At 42.6% G+C, this 23,731-nt stretch overlaps 1 protein-coding gene across 10 annotated transcripts in view; it reads left to right on the forward strand.

Annotated features, from left to right (window-relative positions):
* The first annotated feature begins 3,097 nt into the window (after nt 1-3,097).
* The window catches only part of pias2 (protein inhibitor of activated STAT, 2), a 53,779-nt gene continuing 33,145 nt past the window's right edge, over nt 3,098-23,731 (forward strand). For 3 of the 10 annotated variants that reach the window (XM_078222688.1, XM_078222722.1, XM_078222715.1), the window contains exons 1-4: nt 3,098-3,159; nt 8,084-8,555; nt 18,923-19,007; nt 20,401-20,451. In XM_078222688.1, coding sequence (XP_078078814.1) covers nt 3,124-3,159; nt 8,084-8,555; nt 18,923-19,007; nt 20,401-20,451 — 644 coding nt within the window. In that variant the 5' untranslated portion in view covers nt 3,098-3,123. Of the gene's footprint in view, nt 3,160-4,085; nt 4,159-5,720; nt 5,832-8,083; nt 8,556-18,922; nt 19,008-20,400; nt 20,452-23,731 lie in introns of all 10 variants that reach the window. The other 7 variants (XM_078222698.1, XM_078222663.1, XM_078222707.1 and 4 more) reach the window with 5 other exon arrangements.

Here is a 23,731-nt window from a genome sequence, read left to right on the forward strand (position 1 = left end):
CAACAGCCACAATCATCTTCCTTTGTGCTAGGTATGACTCCAACCAGTGGAGCTTTCCCTCTTATTTCCATTGACTTCAATGTTGTCAGGGCTACCTGACGCCATACTCAGTCAGACACTGCCTCGATGGCAAGGGCAGTCACCCTCACCTCACCACTGGAGTTCAGCTCTTTCGTCCATGTTCAGACCAAAGTTGTAATAAGGTCAGGAGCTGAGTCACTCTGGTGGAACCCAAACTAAGCGTCGGTGAGCAGGTTATTGTCGAGTAAGTGCCGCTTGATAGCACCATCAATGACACCTCCCATCACTTTGCTGCTGATTAAGAGTAGACTGATGTAGCAGTAATTGGCTGGGTTGGAATTGTCTTTTTTTGTGTGTACAGGACATACCCGGACATTTGTCCACATTTCACGTTCTTTGGGTCACCCAAAGTTGGAAACTTAAGTATGCATTTCTCCAAATTTATTTTTTTAAGTATCTTATTTGCACTTAAAACATCCTCAACTAGTACTTCCAATACATATTTTTAAAAATTCATTCATGGGACATAGACATCGCTGGTTGGTCAGGATTTATTGCCCATCCCGAGCTGCCCTTGGAGGCCAGTTGAGAGTCAACCACATTGCTGTGGCTCTGGAGTTACATGTAGGCCAGACTGGGTAAGGACGGCAGATTTCCTTCCCTGAAGGACATTAGTGAACCAGATGGGTTTTTCCGACAATTGACAATGGTTTCATGGTCATCAGTAGATTGACTTAATTCCAGATATTTTTTATTGAATTCAAATCCCACCATCTGCTGTGGTGGGATTCGAACCTGGATCCCCAGGATGTCTCTCCAGAATCTCTCCCTCAATGTCAACAAAATGAAGGAGATTGTCATCGACTTCAGGAAGCGTAGTGAACATGCCCCTCTCTACATCAATGGGGACAAAGTAGAAATTGTCGAGAGCTTCAAGGTTTTAGGTGTCCAGATCACCAACAACCTGTCCTGGTCCCCCCCATGCCAACACTATAGTCAAGAAAGCCTACCAATGCCTCCACTTTCTCAGACGACTAAGGAAATTTGGCATGTCAGATATGACTCTCACCAACGTTTACAGATGGACCATAGAAAGCATTCTTTCTGGTTGTATCACAGCTTGGTGTGGCTCCTGCTCTGCCCAAGACCACAAGGAACTATAAAAGGTTGTGAATGCAGCCCAATCCATCACGCAAACCAGCCTTCCAACCACCGACTCTGTCTACACTTCCTGCTGCCTCGGTAAAGCAGCCAGCACCCTGAACATTCTCTCTTCCACCTTCTTCTGTCAGGAAAAAGATACACAAGTCTGAGGTCACGTACCAACCAACTCAAGAACAGCTTCTTCCCTGCTGCCGTCAGACTTTCGAATGGACCTACTCGCATTAAGTTGATCTTTCTCTACACCCTAGCTATGACTATAAACTACATTCTGCACTCTCTCCTTTGCTTCTCTATGAACAGTATGCTTTGTATAGGATGCAAGAAACAGCATTTTTCATTGTATACTAATACATGTGACAATACTAAATCAAATCAAATCAAATCCAGAACATTAGTTGAGTTTCTGGATTAATAGTCTAGCGATAAGACCACTGGGCCATCGCCTCCCCTCTAAACTACCATCCAGTCTTGTCTGAGTGGAAAAAAACATTCAACTGACCAACTTAGGGGAGACGATAGCTTAAAGGTATTATTACTAGACTACTAATCCAGAAACTCAGCAATGTTCTGGGGACCAGGGTTTGAATCCCGCTATGCAGAGGGTGGAATTTGAATTAGAATATCTGAAATTAAGAATCTACTGATGACCATGAAACCATTGTTGACTATCGGAAAACCCCAACTGGTTCACTACTGCCCTTCAGGGGAGGAAACTGCCGTTCTTACTGGTCTGGCCTACATGTGACTCCAGAGCCACAGTAATCTGGTTCACTCTCAACTGCCTCAGGCAACAAGGGATGGGCAAAAAATGCCTGGCCAGCCAGTGATGATGTGGAGATGCCGGCGTTGGACTGGGGTAGGCACAGTAAGACGTCTCACAACACCAGGTTAAAGTCCAACAGGTTTATTTGGTAGCACAAGGTGGAGCGACACTCCGAAAGCTTGTGCTACCAAATAAACCTGTTGGACTTCAGCCAGTGATGTGCATAAATGAAAATTGTGCTCTACGAACAGTATATTTTCTCTGTATAGCGTGCAAGAAACAATACTTTTCAATGTATACTAATACGTGTGACAATAATAAATCAAATAAATTCACTCTGGAGGGTGAGCTGATAGCAGAATGAGTGACCAGTAGATGCACTGTTGCAAGTTTTGGATGTGGAGATGCCGGCGTTGGACTGGGGTAAACACAGTAAGAAGTCTAACAACACCAGGTTAAAGTCCAACAGGTTTATTTGGTAGCAAAAGCCACTAGCTTTCAGAACAGGCTGTTCCTTTGTCAGGTGGGTAGGAGTTCTGATCACAAATAGGGCACAAAGACACAAACTCAATTTACATGAATAATGATTGGAATGTGAGTCTTTACAGCGAATCAAGTCTTAAAGGTACAGACAATGTGAGTGGAGGGAGCATTAAGCACAGGTTAAAGAGATGTGTATTGTCTCCAGACAGGACAGCTAGTGAGACTTTGCACATCCAGGCAAGTTGTGGGGGTTACGGATAGTGTGACATGAACCCAATATACCAAATAAACCTGTTGGACTTTAACCTGGTGTTGTTAAAACTCTTACTGCGTTCACCCCAGTCCAACGCTGGCATCTCCACTTAATGCTCTCTCCACTCACATTGTCTGTACCTTTAAGACTTGATTAGCTTTAAAGACTCACATTCCAATCATTATTCATGTAAATTGAGTTTATGTCTTTGTGCCCTGTTTGTGATCAGAACTCCCATCCACCTGACGAAGGGGCAGCCTGTTCCGAAAGCTAGTGGCTTTTGCTACCAAATAAACCTGTTGGACTTTAACCTGGTGTTGTGAGGCTTCTTAGCAAGTTTTGGAGGAGTCAGGAGGGAGGGGGGGTGGTGCGGCCAGGTGGGACGTCATGACGTCATGGCTCCAGTGACGGCCGTGACCTCGGCGCAGTGCATAATGGGATGGGCCGAAAGATGGCGGATTTTGACGAGTTGAGGGTGAGTGGCTGAGTGAGTGAGTGAGAGGGAGAGGGAGATAGAGTGGGAGGGAGAGCGCGGGAACGGGGGGGTTGAGGGAGACACAGAGCGCGCCCAGCTGGAAACGGCGCGCCCCGCGGGGTGGCCGCACACACCGTGAGGAAGGAGCTGTCCCGATCAGTGAAGCGTCCCGAGATATTCGAGTCTTTTTTGTAAAAAAAACACCCCCCAAAACTACTAAATCGGTCACCGCCGGTAAATGTGTCTGAAACGGTTCACCCGGTCTGTGCTGATAGGGAATGTCGGAGCTGGGGGTCCGGCCCACAGGCCTGTGAGCTGACAATTCCCTCCCTTTTCTCTCAGGAGCCTCTCCCTCTCACCAGGCAGTTTCTTCACCAATGCTTTCTCACCCAATCTCAGGCAATTAAGACTCGTGATTTCAGAATTTAGTTCGAAGCGCTGCAATTTCAGCGATGCTATCCCCCCCCCGGGGAAAACTTGTTCTCTTTTGTCTAAAACGTGGTTTCGGTAAATTTTAATGTGGAGGCTTTGTGGTATTTTCGCCATAATTTCTGGACTGGCCTCTTGTAGGCGAGGAATCTTCTGATGTTAAGATCAGTTCATGTTTCTGATTTATTCAAGTAAAAATAAAAAAATAATCGTTTTTTTTCCGGAAGTTTCCGTAATGTTGAGGTCAGCTGTCTTTTGGACGACCATTTCAAAAAAAACTTCGCTCATAAAGCACTTCCCTTTATACACGCATCTGAACTGTCTTGCCCCTCTCCCAACCACCTCGGCTTCTTAACCTTGGGGCAAATTAATCTTGTAAAGTTTACTTTATGAAATTATTTTTTTTTAAACTTCAGATCCTGCGGGAGGTTTTTTTACACTTAAATAGTCAAATTTCAAGTGTCATAATCTGATTGGATGTTTTGAATCCAAATAAGGGATGTCTGCTGTTAGGTCAAGCCAACTGATTTTGAAAGCGGTAGATGATATTTGGGACCAACTGGGTGCAATGTAAGTATGAACATGATGGCAGTGACATAATCCTAAAAATATACCACTATCAATTTAATTCCACTAAACAGTTCTTTTGTGAAAATATATTAATGGTGAGCTGATGGAAAAGCAGGAAGAGCCTCCATAGTGGGACCGGACTGCAATTAATGTAAATATGTTTAGTACTAAAAAACAACATTTGCAACGAATAGATGTCAAATTGTATTTTCTCACTAGGTTATCAGTGAAGTCTATTTTTCAATCTATTGTGAAAAATGACCCATTTATATTGGGGTTACAGGTTGGTTATTGGTATTGATGGACTAGATTCAAGTAGTGGTTTAAATGTGTATTATCAAACATTAAACAGTATTGGCTTAGTAGTCCAGCATAGATGTAGAGTATTGGGAGAAAAGAGCTGACATTTCGAGTCCAGATGACCCTTTGTCAAACTTTGTCATTTGGACTCGAAACATCAGCTCTTTTCTCTCCTTGCAGATGCTGCCAGATCTGCTGAGATTTTCCAGCATTTTCTCTTTTGGTTTCAGATTCCAGCATCCACAGTAATTTGCTTTTATTTTGTACAGTATTGGTCGTCTCATTTAAGAAAAATGTAAATGCATTAGAAGCAGTTCAGAGAAGGTTTAAGAGACTAATACCAAGAATGGGCAGGTTGTCTTGTGAGGAAATTGGAGAGGTTAGGTTTGTATCCACTAGAGTTTAGAAGAGTAAGAGGCGACTTGATAGAAACCTTTAAGATACTGAGGGGTGTTAATAAGGTGGAGAAGATGTTTCCTCTTGTCAGAGAATCTAGAAATCACTGTTTAAAAATGTGAGGTTGCTCATTTAAGAGAGGCGGAATTTTTTTCTGAGGTTTGTGAATCTCTGGAGCCCTCTTCCTCAAAATTCAGTGGCATCAAAGTCTTTGAATGTTTTTAGGGCAGCGCTGGATAGATTTTTGATTAAGAAGTGGGTGAAAGGGTATCAGGGATAAAAACATGGTGTTGAAATTACAATCAGATCAACCATGATCTTATTGACTGCTTGAGCAGGCTCAAGGGGCTGAGAAGCCTACTCCTGCTCTTACTGCTTTTCACAGTAACTTCATTACAGTGTTAATGTAAGTGTACTTGTGACACAAATAAACTTTAAACTTCATATGTTTGTATGGTCTAGTCACAGGTAATAAGTAAACTTTTCTGAGTTTGCTTCAGGTTGGAGAGTTGATTCATGTTGAGATTGCTAAAGCCCAGTCTGCTAGAGTTAGTAGCCTGAAACTGCTAGAATTGCTCTATCCTGGAATTTGCATGGTAATGCTATGATGAAAGAAGTATACTCTCATTGGAATAGAGAGCTTGATATAGTTGTTTGCAAGTTAGTTGGGCAAATACATTGTTATCATAAAAAAGGTCTGCTTTTAACATATAGGAAGAGCTTGACTAACAGATGTAATTACATTTGCCATCTCTGATAGCCAGCTGAGTGAAGCTGTCTTTTTATGGTTTCACGTTGGAATATCCAGTCACAGGCAGATAATCTCCTGCAATGACTTCTGTTCTTTCCTTTCCCAATGCCCCCAGGACTGTCGTCATTGGAGTCACCCAGGGATCTATCCTTGTCCCCATGCTATTTCTCATCCACATGCTGCCCTTTGATTACGTCGTCTGAAGACACAGTATCAGGTTCCACATGTAGGTTGACAATACCTCACCATCACCTCTTGACCCATTCAGTGCCTTTGTTGGTAGATTGTTGTTCTGATGTCCAGCCCTTGGTAAACCACAATTTCTTCTGGTTAAACATTGGTTTGTTTTGGCTTGTTTTCCCAACGTCTTTAGATGCCGTGGCCAGTTCTGTGTTCTCACCACCAATTTCAGCTCCCTATTTGGCCACTGTCTGAGGCTAAACCAAACTGTTTGCAATCTTGGCGCACTAATTGACCTTGCATGAACTTCTGACCCCATGTCCTCTCCAATTTATTGTAGGTTCTGATTACTTTGTTCATATATTGGGAGTGCTGCTCGCAAAAGCATTTATATTACATATGCAGCACTGCACTTTTATGAGCACTTGTTGAAAGTTTCTTTGTTGTAGATATTCTTTTGGCTGGTCACTCCTGTAAACAATATTGAGCAGAGTAGTTTTGCTACTGATTACAATAACCTTTTTGTTATCCAATACTCTACCAACTGGATTCTATTAACCAGGCATCTGGTTGGGGCTGTTTTTTGATTGGAGATGTCAAACTCACCAATGATATTTATTGGTGGTCTGGTCTCAGCCTCCCAATGGTCTGTAGCACCATCTGCCCTCATTGCAGCTCAGCCAGTTCACACCATCCTGCACATCTCGAGACCTCAATATCCACATGATCATCCTGGAGCTATTTCATTGGATGAAAACTTAAAACTCGCCTTGCATCTCAGTTAACTGGCATATTTGATTAATTGGCACCTCTTACACTCGAAGCATGCTAAATAACCGAGATTTTCCTGTATTTAATTGATAAGACCCAAATATGTAACAACAAAACCCTCATGATTTAAGCGAATTACTGCAGATGCTGGAATCTGAATCCAAAAGATTTTCCAGCATTTTCTCTTTTGGCCTCTTATGATTTAAATTGGATGTCATATTTTTTGTATATCCCTTTACATGCATTGCTCTATCCCATCTGAAGACAGTCTGAAACATTTTGAGGTGAGATCAAATATGAATCAGTGAATTACATTATTTCACAAACAAAGGGACTGTACAAAAAGTAACACTCAAAGTAAGTTCTGATTACCTTACTCATTCTTAACTTCTCTCCTCCTACAGAAATGGGCAAAAATATAAACCATGAGGGGCAGGTTACCTGGAGAGATCGAAGAAGCGATTAGTATTAATAGATTTAAATAAGAATTAGATTTATTTCAAAAAATACTTTTTAGGATAGAGTGAGACGTGTGGAAAAGAATAAGGTGACTTTGGATCTATGGTTCTCAATACAGTCTATCCTTGGGGGTTTCCTTTTGTGTTATGTTTGTGTTTGTTTTAGACCAATTGGCGATTAAATGCTATGATTAGTCAACAGCTCCATTGCCATTGTTTCATATGGCTCCAGGGTAGTAGAAATTTGATGGACCTTGATCTTTCTATGGTCTAGCATTTCTTCTGTCAGTGATTCACCAGTGGCTTGTCAAAAATGTTGGTTAGTTTTATTTTCTGGGGTGTGGGTTTAAAACAAACCTTATTTTATCATTGTAATGTGAAGAAAAACTCACCTGTCAGTCGGCTTGAATGCTGAAATGTTCCCATTTTAATTCTCAATGACAGGAAAAGGCTTTAAATTTAATTTAATATGTTTACCTATGTGTTGGAATAGAATTTATTAAAGGAATGCAGGTAGTCATTTTCCTAATGTGAAACCTATATAGTTGTGACAAAGCTAAACAGATTCCAACATTTTCCAGTTTTGAGAAAACAGCTTCTACGTAGACTGTAGCAGACAGCATTGACCGCAAAAACACTTAATTTGCAAGTTGTTAATTTTCTCAGGATTAAGAATGATAGGTTTAAAAAGTTACTAAGGCCGAACATTGGGGTTGATGAAAATATTTAGGTTGGGGGCACGGTGTAGGTGGCACAGTGGTTAGCACTGCTGCCTCACAGCACCAGGGACCCGAGTTCAATTCCGGCCTCGGGTCACCGTCTGTGTGGAGTTTGCACATTCTCCCCGTGTCTGCGTGGGTTTCCTTCCACAGTCCAATCATGTGTGTGTTAGGTTGATTGGCCATGCTAAATTGACTCTAGGGTCAGGGGATTAGCAGGGTAAATATGTGAGGTTATGGGAATAGGGCATGGGTGGGATTGTGGCCAGAGCAGACTCGATGGGCTGAATGGCTGCCTTCTGTACTGTAAGGATTCTATGATTCTATGATTGCTTCTTTCTTTCTTTCAGAATATGGTTTCCAGTTTTCGTGTCTCAGAACTTCAAGTGTTGTTGGGTTTTGCTGGTCGTAACAAAAGTGGTCGCAAACATGAGCTCCTTGTAAGAGCACTCCACCTGTTAAAGAGTGGCTGTAGTCCAGCTGTTCAGATCAAGATTAAGGAACTCTACAGGCGGCGTTTCCCTAGAACTATTGAAAGTCTTGCTGACTTGTCAGCCATAAAGTCTTCTGTTTTCTCTTTGGACAATAATCTTTCGGCTGACTCTGAGTTAACCTCTGGCATTGCGCATTCTTCAGCATCCACATCAGCCACACCTCAGACCTCATCTCCATTGGTTAGCTCTGTGTTGCTGCATGAGACTAAACCGAATATCGAAATGCAAGAGGCTTCTCCTTCCATCCATCCTGTCCATCCAGATGTCCAGCTGAAAAGCATACCCTTTTATGATGTGTTGGACGTGCTCATTAAACCTACAAGTCTAGGTGAGTTTTAATGTTCAAACATTACAATAATTGAGTAAAGAAATACTTTCAGCAGAGCACAAAAACTCCTGCATACCTTTCTGCATACTGTTTGAGGCGACACGGTGGCACAGTGGTAAGGACTGCTTCCTTCACTGCGCCAGGGACCTGGTTTAATTCTGACCTTGGGTGACTGTGTGGAGTTTGCACCTTCTCTGTGTCTGCGTGGGTATTGTGATTTATTATTGTCACATTTATTGGCATACAGTGAAAAGTATTGTTTCTTGCGCACTATACAGACAAAGCATCATAGAGAAGGAAAGGAGAGAGTGTAGAATGTAATGTTACAGTCATAGCTAGGGTATTATAAGGTATTGCATAATCGTTCACGACTCTTTGTAGTTTCTTGCGGTCTTGGATAGATGGGAGTTATACCAAGCTATGAAACAACCAGAAAGAATGCTTTCCACGGTGCATCTGTAGAAGTTGGTGAGAGTTGTAGTGGACATACCAAATTTTTAGTTTAGTTTATTTATTAGCATCACAAGTAGGCTTGCATTAACACTGCAATTAAGTTACTGTGAAAATCCCCCAGTCGCCACACTCTGCGCCTGTTCAGGTACACTAAGGGAAAATTTAGCATGGCCAATGTATATAGACAGCACATCTTTTGGACTAGGGGAGGAAACCTTGTGGGGCACCGGTGTTGAGGATGATGGTGGAGGAGGTGTTGCATATCCTTACCGGAAACCTATCTGGTTTCCTCCGGGTGCTCAGTTTCCTTCCATACTCCAAGATGTGTGGGTTAGGTTGATTCTCCATGCTAAATTGCCCCTTTATGTCAGGACTAACAAGTCAATACGCGGGGTGATGGGGCTAGGTCCTGGGTGGGATTGTTGTTGGTGCAGACTCTATGGGCCAAATGGCCTCCTTTGGCACTGTAGAGATTCTATTTCTAACCCTTTTTTCCTGAAGACAGCAAGATGATGGCTCTTCAAATACCTTGCTCATGTGATAGTGTTTTGCGTGTTCATAGAATCATAGAATCCCTACAGTACAGAAAGAGACCAGTCAGCCCATCGAGTCTGCACCGACCACAATCCCACCCAGGCCCTACCCCCATATCCCTACACATTTACCCACTAATCCCTCAAACCTACGCATCTCACGACACTAAGGGCAATTTTGGCATGGCCAATCAACCTAACCCGCACATCTTTGGATTGTGGGAGGAAACCGGAGCACCCGGAGGAAACACACGCAGACATGGGGAGAACGTACAAACTCCACACAGACAGTGACCCAAGCCGGGAATCGAACCCAGGTCCCTGGAGCTGTGAAGCAGCAGTGCTAACCACTGTGCTACCGTGTCGCCCATAGTTAGTAAGTTATTTGACTATGGACATCATAACTGAGAGTTTGCAGAATGCGCACTCGTTCAGTTTAACCACCACAATCTATGTGGCCTTATTTTGCAGGCAACAAAAGCCACATATATTGTTCGACTAAGCCAAGGGTTTCCTTGGGTGCATGCTGAGTTAACTCCCCTCAGCCGAGCCACCATCTGACATGCTGTAGTTTGTTCAGTGTCCCCAGCTGAGAGCGGGAGTTTCTGTTTATAATGGTTATCCTGAGAGTCCTGCTGGAAAGCCGGTCAAAACCTTGCCAGCATTTGCTCAGGAAGCTTTAACTTGGAAAATAGCCACCTGGGATTCTAATGTTGATCAATGATTGGTATCATTAAATGAATGTTACAATTAGATTATTTAAGCTTCAGGTTTTTCTTTGTTATAAGAAGTCTCAATACAGTATTGGAAATCTCCTGAGATGACACTAATACTCAGAAGAGAAGTAAAATTAGTCTTTGTGATTAATTGTTTTTCATATGCTCGGTGGGAAAATAAACATTTTTAGTGTTACAAAGATCAGACTATGGAGATTGAACTGGGTAAGTTTGGACACACTTGCACACATGTTTAATCTTCAGTAACCTTTTAGCTCTAGCCAATCAAGTTATTGGTCCTTTCAAGGACAACGTATTTTTTTAAAATTTCAGCTCATCAATCTGAAACAAGAACATTCCAGAAGGGCTGTATTAAATTCCCTATTGTCTAACCTTTCTTTATTGTTTGTACTCAGTATGTTGGTTCCATGGGCTGAATATTTGATTGGCTCCAGAGATGGATAGACCTAGAATTTCCAGCTGCTGGCTGGTGTGCTGGTTTGCTGACATCACCAAGCCATCCGTCTATTTTCCAAGAGGCTGGGCCAGGTATTTGAACAAAGAACAAAGACCAATACAGCACAGGAACAGGCCCTTCGGCCCTCCAAGCCTGCGCCGCTCATGTGCCCAACTAGACCATTCTTTTGTATCCCTCGATTCCCAGTCTGTTCATGTGGTTATCTAGATGAGTCTTAAACGATCCCAGCGTGTCCGCCTCAATCACCTTGCTTGGCAGTGCATTCCAGGCCCCCACCACCATCTGTCTAAAATACGTCCCCCTGACATCTGTGTTGAACCTTGCCCCCCTCACCTTGAACCTGTGACCCCTTGTGTTCATCACCTCCGACCTGGGAAAAAGCTTCCCACTGTTCACTCTATCTATGCCCTTCATAATTTTATACACCTCTATTAGATCGCCCCTCATCCTCCGTCTTTTCAGGGAGAACAACCCCAGTTTACCCAATCTCTCCTCATAGTTAAGACCCTCCATACCAGGCAACATCCTGGTAAACCTTCTCTGTACTCTCTCCAAAGCCTCCACGTCCTTCTGGTAGTGTGGCGACCAGAACTGGACGCAGTATTCCAAATGTGGCCTAACCATCGTTCTATACAGCTGCAACATCATATGCCAACTTTTATATTCTATGCCCCGTCCAACAAAGGCAAGCATGCCATATGCCTTCTTGACCACCCTCTCCACCTGTGCTGCCACCTTTAAGGATCTGTGGACTTGTACATCCAGGTCCCTCTGTGTGTCTATACTCCTGATGGTTCTGCCATTTATTGTATAGCTCCCCTTACGTTAAATCTACCGAAATGCATCACTTCGCATTTATCTGGATTAAATTCCATCTGCCATTTCTCCGCCCAATGTTCCAGCCTATCTATATCCTGCTGTATTCTCTGACAATGTTCATCACTATCCGCAACTCCAGCAATCTTCGTGTCATCCGCAAACTTACTGATCACACCAGCTACATCTTCCTCCAAATCATTTTTATATATATCACAAACAGCAGAGGTCCCAGTATAGAGCCCTGCGAAACACCACTAGTCATGATGTGGAGATGCCGGCGTTGGACTGGGGTAAACACAGTAAGAAGTTTAACAACACCAGGTTAAAGTCCAACAGGTTTATTTGGTAGCAAAAGCCACACAAGCTTTCGAAGCTCTAACCACTAGAACACCACTAGTCACAGACCTCCGACCGGAAAAAGACCCCTCCACTGCTACCCTCTGTCTTCTAAGCCAGTTCTCCACCCATCTAGCTAGCTCACCTTTTATCTCGTGAGATTTAAGCTTTTGCACCAGCCTGCCATGAGGGACCTTGTCAAACGCTTTACTAAAATCAAATAAACAACATCCACGGCCCTTCCCCCGTCAATCGTTTTTATCACATCCTCAAAAAACTCAACCAAATTTGTGAGGCATGACCTCCCTCGTGCAAAACCATGCTGTCTATCGCTAATGAGATTATTCAGTTCTAAATGCGCATATATCCCATCTCTAAGAATCTTCTCCAACAACTTCCCTACCACTGACGTCAAGCTCACCGGCCTATAGTTACCCGGGTTATCCTTGCTACCCTTCTTAAATAATGGGACCACATTTGCTTTCCTCCAATCCTCTGGGACCTCACCTGTGTCCAGTGAAGAGACAAAGATTTCTGTTAGAGGCCCAACTATTGCATCTCTCACCTCCCTGAGGAGTCTCAGATAGATGTCATCCGGCCCTGGGGATTTGTCTGTCTTAATGTTTCCTAAAAAACCTAACACTTCCTCCCTTGTAATTGAGATTTTTTTCTAACGGATGAACACATCTCTCTAAGACACTAGAGATGGTTACCTGGCCACCCTATTGAAGACCCTCTCCTGTACCAGAATTTTGCAGTCATCAAGCATGGTCCCTGCAGCGGCCAAAACACAACCAGAGGAAGATGGCAGTTTTGCAGCGGCAGACTGGGAAACCTTGTTTCATTATCATTATATAAGCATAAATAGCCCTTGCTCTTCCCTACATCTGACTTACAAATAACTCCCTATGGAGAAATTCCCCATCATGGTGTTGTTCTGGCAGCTGTGACCATTTTTAGGTTGCAGGATCATAAAAGTTCTGAGAGAGCCTTGATCCTGAGGTGCCCTCTCTCTCTCTTTGACAGCGGTAGCAGGCTGCAGTTCTTTCATTGCTGAAGAGCTTGCTGTTGGTCTTCCAACATCGGCGATCTGCCGATGGAACTGGCCATTAATTGACCTTTAAGTCAAATATGCTAGTATACTTGTCATTCTCACACTGAGAGTTCGGGACATGGAAATTATCCCAACATTGAGTTCCCATTGTCAGAAAATTGAATTCTGTGCTTTATTTGACCTACAGATAATTCTATTTTATGATTAACACATTGGTTGGACTCATTGGTGTTTCCACCGAGAATTACACCATCAAAGGGTTGAGCAGCCTCCTACTCCTAATTCAAATATTCTTTCATTTATGTGCTGTGTTTAGAAAGTTAAACCTCGCCCTATACTCTACACATGGCTCACATAGGGCACATGTTTCAAATCGCAGGAATGATCCCACCTTCAAACTTGCCAGTGAGGCAATCCAATCCAATCCACTGTCTATTTCACCATGAACACATTTTAGGAGAAAACACACACATTCTAGCTTTCTAATTTTTAAAATAAGTTGCATAGGGAATGGCAGATCAGAATGTTTCTGTAATAGGGAGAGAATTAATTTAGGTGTCCATGTACACTGATCACTCAAAGGTACTGCATAGATACAAAGTAATTAAGACTGCAGCATTTCAAGAAGGCAGTTCATCACCACCTTCTCAAGGGCGGTTAGAGATGGGCTATAAATGCTGCTAGTAATGACCACATCCTATGAATGGATTACGCAAAACATTAGGTTTGATCTCAAGAGCATTGAAGTTGAAAAGTGGGGAAGTGGTGCCTCAGTCCTGCAGAGATTTGGTCAGACTCCACCTGGGGTACAGTAGTACCATTTCATTTAGAACACAAAAAAAATTGAAAAAGATGCATTGTTCTTGGCAGTAGTATAGTGGAAATTCACCAGAATCATATCAGCATAAATGATTATATTATGAGAGCAGGTTGCATATAAACCTGGGTCTCTGTTCTTTTGAGTTTAGAGGTTGAGAGGTGATTCAGTGGAGATCTTTAAACTGATGAAAGGGATTCATACAGTAATTGCAACAAAATTATTTCCTCTAGCAAGGCAATACAGAACAAGAGGACATGTTTTTCTAATAGAACTCATCCATGTTTTCTTGACATGTTCAGAAATAATGTAAGGATTTGGAATATATGCAGAGAATGTGACTTTCCAGCATGAAGTAATGCTCTACTAGATTAGTAGGTAAGGTCACTATCCTAAGTGGAATTAAACAGTACAGATCCAGGAGTTCACAGGTTCAATTTTAGTCCATGTTGTTAGTTGACTTTAGTTTATTACTTCAGCTGTTGTGACTAAAGCTTGGGCTAGGAAAGGGAAAATATCGTCCAGGAATCAACTGGCAATCCTTCATGTTACATGGGTTGATGATAATTGAGAACCTGCAATTCAACCTGAAGGGATATCAGCATTGAGCTTGTTCTAATATGTCTGGAGGCACACTTTCCACATTGATTAGTTATCAATATTGGCTGGTACCATTTTTCTTTTTTCTTTTTCTTTTTTTTTTCAATCCCCTCGAACATGAGGATATTGAGGTCATCTTTAATGCCCATATTTCACCTTATTGAGATCACCTAACCAAGTATTAACACCTTATTGCAAATTGAGAAGTGCTTTGGGACATTTTGCTGTGTTAAAGGCTCTATATAATGGAAGTAATTTGATGTAGGAGGAACTTGGAAAGTATGAATGTGTACAAATCACAACCCTTGGAAACTATTGTTAAACTAGAAAATTATTTTTATTCATTCTTGGGATGTGCATCATTGGCTAGGCCAACATTTATTGCCTATCCCTAATTTTCGTTGAGAAGGTGGTGATAAGCCGCCACCTTGAACCATTGCGGTCTTTGTGTGGTAGGTACACCCATGGTGCTGTTAGGAAGGGAGTTCCACGATTTTTGAGAGGGCAGTATACAGAAAAACTAACTGAATTAACGAGCTTCAAGAAGCAATCACCTGTGACTGACATTGGCGATCGAATTCCTCATGAACATCCTGCATTATAGCTGAAGCTTGGGAGCTTTTTGGTATTTATGGCAGGCTCTATTCTGATAAGGGGAACCATTAGATTTACAATGTAATCCAGAAACATGTATTTTGAACTCATTTTACTGGAGTATTTAGTCCTGATTTTACAATACTCAACATGTTACTGGCAACTGCTAAAATGATGGGAGTTTCTATTTTATGTTTTTGTCTTGAAGGGTAGCTTGATGCCGGATTACATTTCCTCTGGCAGCCTTCAAGTGCCTTAACCAAATGACCATTTTTGCATGTGTGAACTTTGGCAATCCACACTAATAAACTACCTATTTCTAAAGGACATCGCAGCTAATGTGTAATCCATTAAGTTATTGGGGAAGCTCAGAAATTTCTAATAGTGAAAATTAGTTTCTTTTAAATGGCTCTTCTTAACTGAGCATTGAATAATGAAGGTGCATTCTTGGAAATGATCAGATATGCCACCCCAACATCTTATCCGAAGTAAAAATGGAGATCTTTAGAATCAGCTAATTGTGTATTTTTATTATTCATCAACCTGGTGGTGTGATCCTACAGACAGGAGTGAGCAAGACTGTGTGCTTTACGCTTTATATGAGCATACTGATAACAAAAGTTTTAGACATTGAACAGCTAACAATTATTAGGTGCCTCACTGAATCTTTCTTGTTGAGGCATGTGTAGAGGTGATGAACCATCTTACAGGCTAAGGGTGTAGATCTGTACTAAGTTCCACTGTTGTGCTCCTTCAGTGGGATGAGTATAGTGCCCAGTGTGAAACTGAGCTGTGCAATCCAGTGAGATCTCTAGTTTGATCCTGATCTCAAGCTATAATTACTGCCCTTGGTTTAGATCTAGGAAAAGTCAGCCAGAGTTTCAAATGTTGGGAACATGGGTTTTAGGGACGATTAGTTTAGGATCAACTATGATCATCTCCGTAGTTGGATGGTTTTCTGATAGTTACTGTTTACCATCTCCGGTCCTGTGGTATGTCTCCATACCACAGGACCTGTCCTGTGAATGGCCACTTGAGTGAGGTATCAGGGGGTTGTTAGTAGTTATGAATCCTTCCCTTAACAGGATTCAGTGAATGTCTTTACGAGAGGAGGGAGTTTTTTAATATTCCATTTTACGCATTTTGCTACTCGTACTCTCTTTGGACCAAATGAAACTGTGTTTCATTCGTTCACATCATGTCTGCTGAAGAAAGAAGCAAACTTGAGTTCATATAGTGCCTCACCATGCTTTTGGGGCACATTGGATGAATCCTGCTGTGCAGTCATAATTACCGAGGTAAATATGGCTTGCAACAAGAATCCATGAGATATTCGGACAAAATGTCAGTTCATCTATTGTTGATGATGTTGCCATGGTTATTGTTTTACCATTTCATCCAGGATACAGCATTTTGGACAATGCAGCAGTCCTATAATGTCTTGTTAGCCGAGAATATGTGGTGAAGTCAGTGTGGGTCTTCAACTCTCAGCCTTTAACTTGGAGGCAAACCTAATATCAGTTTAAGTCAAGCTGGAGTCTTTCTTTTCCATCTGATTGCATAGGCCCAGCTTGTCCATGTCCCTGTTTCTGCTCCACCTGAGCCTCTTCCCAACTTTCCACATTGAAATTGGTCATCGTAACCCTCTATTCCCTTCTCCCTTATCTATCTTTCCCTCGGTGCATCTAAACTCTTTACTTCAACCATTCCCTGTGGTAGTGAGTTCCACATTCTCACTCTCATTGGGTAAAGAATTTTCTTTTGAACTCCCATCATCTATTGAGTTATGCCTTTTCCCTTGAGTATCCACTCAGTGAAGCCTTTTATAATTCTAAACACCTCTATTAGGTCACCCTCTGCTGCCTTTTCTCAAGATGGAAGAGGCCCAGTCTGTCAATCTTTTCCCGATGTATATATCTGGTATCATCCATGTAAATCTCCACATCCTCTTCAGTGCCCCTCTATAATATGGTGACCAGAACTGCACACAATACTCCTAAGCATGATTTTAACCAAACATTCAATATATGTTTGGCATGACTTCACTGAGTTTCAATTCTTATCGCTTTCAAGATAAAGCTGAGGTGTTTTTAGGGCCTTGATAACCTGTGCTGCAATTTTTAGTGATTGGTGTATTTGTACTCCCAGATCCCTTTGTTCTTCTACCCCTTTGCACCTTCTAAGCAATGTGACCTCTCTATTCTTCCCATTAAGATTTTCTACCTCATGTTTAGCGGTATTGAATCTCGTTTGCCAATCACTTGCCCATTCTGCAAGTTTGTTAATGCCCTCCTGTAATTTGAGGGCGGTACGGTGGCACAGTGGTTAGCACTGGTGCCTCACAGCGCCAGGGACCTGGATTCAATTCCAGCCTCAGGTCACAGTCTGTGTGGAGTTTGCACATTCTCCTCGTGTCTGCGTGGGTTTCCTCCGGGTGCTCCGGTTTCCTCCCACAGTCCAAAGATGTGCAGGTCAGGTTGATTGGCCATGATAAATTGACCCTACTGTTAGGAGGACTAGCAGGGTAAATATGTGGGGTTACGGGGATAGGGAGGATCTGGGTGGGATTGTTGTCAGTGCAGACTCGATGGGCCAAATGGCTTCCTTCTGCACTGTAGGAATTGTATGATTCTATGAATTTATTACAGCCCTCCACAGTATTGATGATCACCTCCCAATTTGCTGTCACTCGCAAATTTAGTAATTGTATTTTTGATTCCAAAGTCCAAATCGTTAATCTAAATTATGAAGAACCATGGTGCCAGCACTGATCCCAGTGGGACATCATTTCCCAATTTCTGTACTCTGCCATCCTTGACTCCCACTCTATGCTTTTTGTTCTAAAGCCAACTGGCAATCCAATTTGCCGTTTGTCCCCAACTTCACGTTCTCTGACAGCGTCAATATGGCACAGAAAGAGGCCATCAAATCTGAAGAGCAATTCAGTCCCAGTTTATCTATCCCTGTAGTTCTGCAACTTATTTCCTCTGAGTGCCTACTCAATTTCTTTTTGAAATCATTAATTTTCTCCAGTGGTTCGCTAATGTCCTTTAGCAAAGGAAATCTGTCATTGAGGGTAGCATGGTGGTTAGCACTGCTGCCTCGGCGCCTGGGGCCGGGGTTTGATTCCTGGCCTGGATCACAGTCCGTATGGAGTTTGCCATTTCCCCTGTTCTCCCCGTGTCTGCCTGGATTTCCTCCCACAGTCCAAAGATGTGCGGATTAGGTTGATTGGCCATGATATATTAACCCTAGTATCAGGGGGATTAGCAGTGTAAATATGTGGGGTTACAGGATAGGGCCTGGGTGGGACTGTGGTCGGTGCAGACTCGATGGGCCGAATGGCTTCCTTCTGCACTGTAGGGATTCTATGATCCTTACCTGGTCTGGCCTACATGTGACTTCAGATCCATAGCAATGTGCTTGATTCGTAAATGCCTTCTAAAATGGCCTAGCAAGCCACTCAATTCAGGGGCAATTAGGGATGAGCTATAAATGCTGGCCTAGCCTGCAATGTCCATATCCCATGAAAGAATAGAATAGGAAATCCACCACCCTCCTAAGCAGTGAATTCAAGGGCTTTGCCAATTGCTGTGCAAAGAAGTTCTTCCTCACTTCCCCTTTGTACCTTTGGCCCAGAGCATTAAATCTTATAAGATTAGCTAATGGGAATGGCTTTTCTTTGTCTATCTTCCTTTCACAATCTTGTGTATCTCTGTCAAATCTCCATTCACACCAAGGAAAACAACCTCAGCCTCTCCACCCTAACTCTGTGGCCAAAATACACCACCGCAGAACCTTCCTGGCAAATCTAATTTGCAAATTATTAAAGATTGTAGAAAGGTGACCTTATTCATTAATCTATTACAGGGAACCTTATCAAAGGCCTTTTGAAAGTGCAGTTTATTTCCACCCCTGTGTTATCTAAGGATTGTTTAATGGGCCTTTTACTTTTTCTTTAATTCAGTGCCATCAAACATTCAGCGATTCCAGGAAAAGTACTTTATCTTCGCGTTGACTCCTCAACAAGTAAAAGAAATATGCATTTCTAGGTAAGAATGACAAATGGGTTTCTCTTTTAATGTAGTGCTCGGCCTTCGTTAAGCCAAAGGAAAACTGTGTTAAAATGCTTTATCCTAGTATCTGCTCAAACCAATTTTCTTACATACTTATTTTAACAACCCAACAAATTTAAATTATTACTGACATAAAAGTATTTGCAAGAGACTTTTACTGTGCATTATTATTGTAAAGATTGATGGTACGCTGAAGGCTTCATGAAAATTATTTCTTTCATGTGAACAAGGTTTTATTACACTGTTCTTGTTATGGTTTGTTGACAATGTAAACATTTTTGCTTCTGGTCACAATTAATATATTTGTGTTCATGAGTGTTCCTTGTTTTCTGAGTTCCTTGTTAGGGACTGACTTTTCAGCTCGTTCCTTTTTCAGTAATTGCTCCAGCATAATGTAGATGCTTAAAGCTTAAGCATAAATGGCAGGATGATTAGGTGGCACATCTTTTTGTATATTATCATGGTGTCATAGGCATTTAAACCTGTAACTTAGTGAGGATTATCAATTAAAGACAATGTTAATCATATAGACAGCAATAGAATTCTGCTAGATCCCTCATGAAAGATCTTTGCCAGATTTATTTTACATGGATGCTCAGTTAGCTGAGCAAGAGGTTTTGCATGAGGCTGGCCAAGGGAATGGTGTTTTAGAAGATCTCTGCCCTAAAATATTGAGAGGGGGAAAGCAGCAGAGGCCATCCTGATAGTCTATTACGGAGTGCTCTGACTCAATTCTGTCACTTTAAGAGATTGAAGTATTTCATAAATTCTCTTAAATAGTTAACCAAAAGCTTAGCTATAAGCAAACACACTGCCAGTTGTGGAACAACTGTACAAAGAGGTGGAGTGTCTCCAGATTTGATTTCTAATCTTCGTCAGTTATGTGATTTCAGCTGGAGCTCTAATTGGGGCAGTGCAACTGGTATTAGCAACCCTAGATTAGGAAAAAGAAACTCAGTCATGTTACCTGCTTCTGACTTTTGATCCATTGACACCTGCGGGAAACTACACATTATAGATACCCATTAAGGATTCAGCGGTGATACCTCTAACATTGAAAAACATTCCAACATTCACTTTCATATGGGAATAGCCAACTGAGAACAAGGTGCAGCCAGCCTTTGAGAAATGGCATTCCGGGATGTGTTGGTGCCTTCAGGTGTCGGGAAGAACAGAGAACCAAATTACCATGCGTTGTGTGTGGTCTGTATTCATTTGGGATTATTGGGCATAGTTTTTACTGTTTCAGTACTTCATATTAGGTTGTCAACCATATCTTAAAAATAAGTGTGCAAATGTTCATGACTTGAGAGAAATTGGCACAGCACAGTTTATTTTTAAGTAATTTGATCTACCACATTCCTTATAGGGACTTTTTGCCAGGTGGAAGAAGAGACTATATTGTGCAGGTGCAATTGAGGTGAGTTAATCTATTTTGGTATATTGTTCAGATAAGGTCAGTTGATATCTTTGAAGATTTTTTTGCTGTGTTTTAATTCTACCTTGGAGACAATGTCAAAGAACAATACAGCACAGGAACAGGCCCTTCGGCCCTCCAAGCCCGCGCTGCTCCCTGGTCCAAACTAGACCATTCTTTTGTGTCCCTCCATTCCCACTCCGTTCATGTGGCTATCTAGATAAGTCTTAAACGTTCCCAGTATGTCCGCCTCCACCACCTTGCCCGGCAGCGCATTCCAGGCCCCCACCGCCCTCTGTGTAAAATACGTCCTATGACCCCTCGTGAACGTCACCACCGACCTGGGAAAAAGCTTCCCACTGTTCACCCTATCTATGCCTTTCATAATTTTATACACCTCTATTAGGTCACCCCTCATCCTCCGTCTTTCCAGGGAGAACATCCCCAGTTTACCCAATCTCTCCTCATAGCTAAGACCCTCCATACCAGGCAACATCCTGGTAAACCTCCTCTGCACTCTCTCCAAAGCCTTCACATCCTTCTGGTAGTGTGGCGACCAGAACTGGGTGCAGTATTCCAAATGCGGCTGAACCAACGTTCTATACAACTGCAACATCAGACCCCAACTTTTATACTCTATGCTCCATCTTATAAAGGCAAGCATGCCATATGCCTTATTCACTACCTTCTCCACCTGTGACGTCACCTTCAAGGATCTGTGGACTTGCACACCCAGGTCCCTCTGCGTATCTACACCCTTTATGGTTCTGCCATTTATCGTATAGCTCCCCCCTACGTTCGTTCTACCAAAATGCATCACTTCGCATTTTTCTGGATTGAACTCCATCTGCCATTTCTTTGCCCAAATTTCCAGCCTATCTAGATCCTTCTGTAGCCTCTGACAATGTTCCTCACTATCTGCAAGTCCAGCCATTTTCGTGTCTTCCGCAAACTTACAGATCACCCCAGTTACACCTCCTTCCAGATCGTTTATATAAATCACAAACAGCAGAGGTCCCATTACAGAGCCCTGCGAGAGCCCTGCGGAACACCACTAGTCACGGGCATCCAGCCGGAAAAAGACCCTTCCACTACCACCCTCTGTCTTCTGACCAAGCCAGTTCTCCACCCATCTAGCCACCTCCCCCTTTATCCCATGAGATCCAACCTTTTGCACCAACCTACCATGAGGGACTTTGTCAAACGCTTTACTAAAGTCCATATAGACGACATCCACAGCCCTTCCCTCGTCAACCATTCTAGTCACTTCTTCAAAAAGCTCCACCAGGTTAGTGAGGCATGACCTCCCTCTCACAAGGTTCTTGTTGAACCTTACTTGTGGAGATGCACAGTATTTTGAACACGCAAGCTCAGCGTCATAGTGCATTGGAATTTAAACTTGTTCTTTCCACCACCTCACTTGCATTTGGTTAAATTCTAGTTTACTTTTGCTGTTGAGGAGAAAGGCAGGTGCTTTTTAACTCAACACTTGGGAAGAAGAGTCATGCATCGGAATAGATCCAGAAGCTAGGTATTTGTTCACCCTCTCGACTAGATGTTACAGGAACTTGGTGAACAAAACCTATAACATATTTGCCAAAAATTACTTACTAAATCGTGAAGATTTTTTGAGTTATTACTATGAACTTAAAAATCCGACGACAGCTGAATAAAAAATATGGATGCTATTTCTATAGGCAGAGTATAGAGGAGCAAGCAATGTAATAGTAATCTACGGGGAGACTGGCAATGGCAAACAAGTGGCTCAATGCAAATTGTCAGTAACTAAGTATTGATGAAGATTATTGAACTTGTCTTAATTTTTTAACTTTAATATGAAACTGAGAGGATTAATTAATAGTTCATGAAAATGGGTGCAAGGATCACAATGCATGATTAACTATTGATTCCAATGTAGCCCAATCCATCACGCAAACCAGCCTCCCATCCATTTACTGTGTCTACACTTCCCGCTGCCTCGGCAAAGCAGCCAGCATAATTAAGGACCCCACACACCCCGGACATAATCTATTCCATCGGGGAAAAGATACAAAAGTCTGCGGTCACATACCAACTGACTCAAGAACAGTTTCTTCCCTGCTGCCATCAGACTTTTGAATGGACCTACCTTGCATTCCGTTGATCTTTCCCTACACCCTAGCTATGACTGTAATACTACATTTTGCACCCTCTCCTTTCCTTCTCTATGAACGGTATGCTTTGTCTGTATAGTGCGCAAGAAACAATACTTTTCACTGTATACTAATACAGTGACAATAATAAATCAGATCAATGAGACAGCAGGCCAACCTCGTGCTGCTTGCTCATTTGAATGATCTCTGTGTGCAGACAGTTCTAACTGTTCATTGGCGAACGCCATTTAAAGTGAGCATGCACTTTTTAAAGGGGCGATCCATTGTGGCTGGAGCAGGTGCTGGGAATCATGTTTGAAGAGAATCTGGACTGGGAATGAATGGCAAAGCAGGCGAGAGAGTATGCTTCAAGGTTTTTGGATGCTGTGCTGGAGCTTTTGGTTCAGGAGGTGGAAAGAGAAGTCCTGTGTTTGCAGCAGGGAAAGACACACAGTTGAAGCAGATAACCGTGGAGGCCAATGCAGGAATCAAACCCTGAGGACCAGGAGACACTGCAATGAAGTTCAGTGACCTGATGTGAATGCAGTAAGAAGTCTCACAACACCAGGTTAAAGTCCAACAGGTTTATTTGGTACTACGAGCTTTCGGAGCACTGCTCCTTCATCAAGTGAATGGAGAGTTGGGTTCACAAACGGGGCATATATATAGACAAAGACTCAATTGCAAGATAATGGTTGGAATGCGAGTCTTTACAGGTAATTAAGTCTTTACAGGTACAGACAGTGCGAATGGAGAGAGGGATAATCACAGGTTAAAGAGATGTGAATTGTCTCAAGCCAGGACAGTTAGTAGGATTTTGCAAGCTCAGGCCAAATGGTGGGGATTACACATAGTGTGACATGAACCCAAGGTCCCGGTTGAGGCTGTCCTCATGTGTGCGGGACTTGGCTATCAATTTCTGCTTGGCGATTCTGCACTGTCGTGTGTTTTGAAGGCCGCCTTGGAGAACGCTTACCCGAAGATCAGAGGCTCAATGCCCTTGATTGCTGAAGTATTCTCCGACAGGAAAGGAGCACTCCTGCCTGGTGATTGTCGAGCGGTGTCCACTCATCTGTTGTCGTAGTGTCTGCATGGTCTCGCTGATGTACCATGCCTTGGGACAGCCTTTCCCGCAGCTTATAAGGTAGACA

The sequence above is a fragment of the Mustelus asterias genome, chromosome 1 (genome assembly GCF_964213995.1).
Source record: "Mustelus asterias chromosome 1, sMusAst1.hap1.1, whole genome shotgun sequence".
In the NCBI taxonomy this organism is placed as follows: Eukaryota; Metazoa; Chordata; class Chondrichthyes; order Carcharhiniformes; family Triakidae; genus Mustelus; species Mustelus asterias.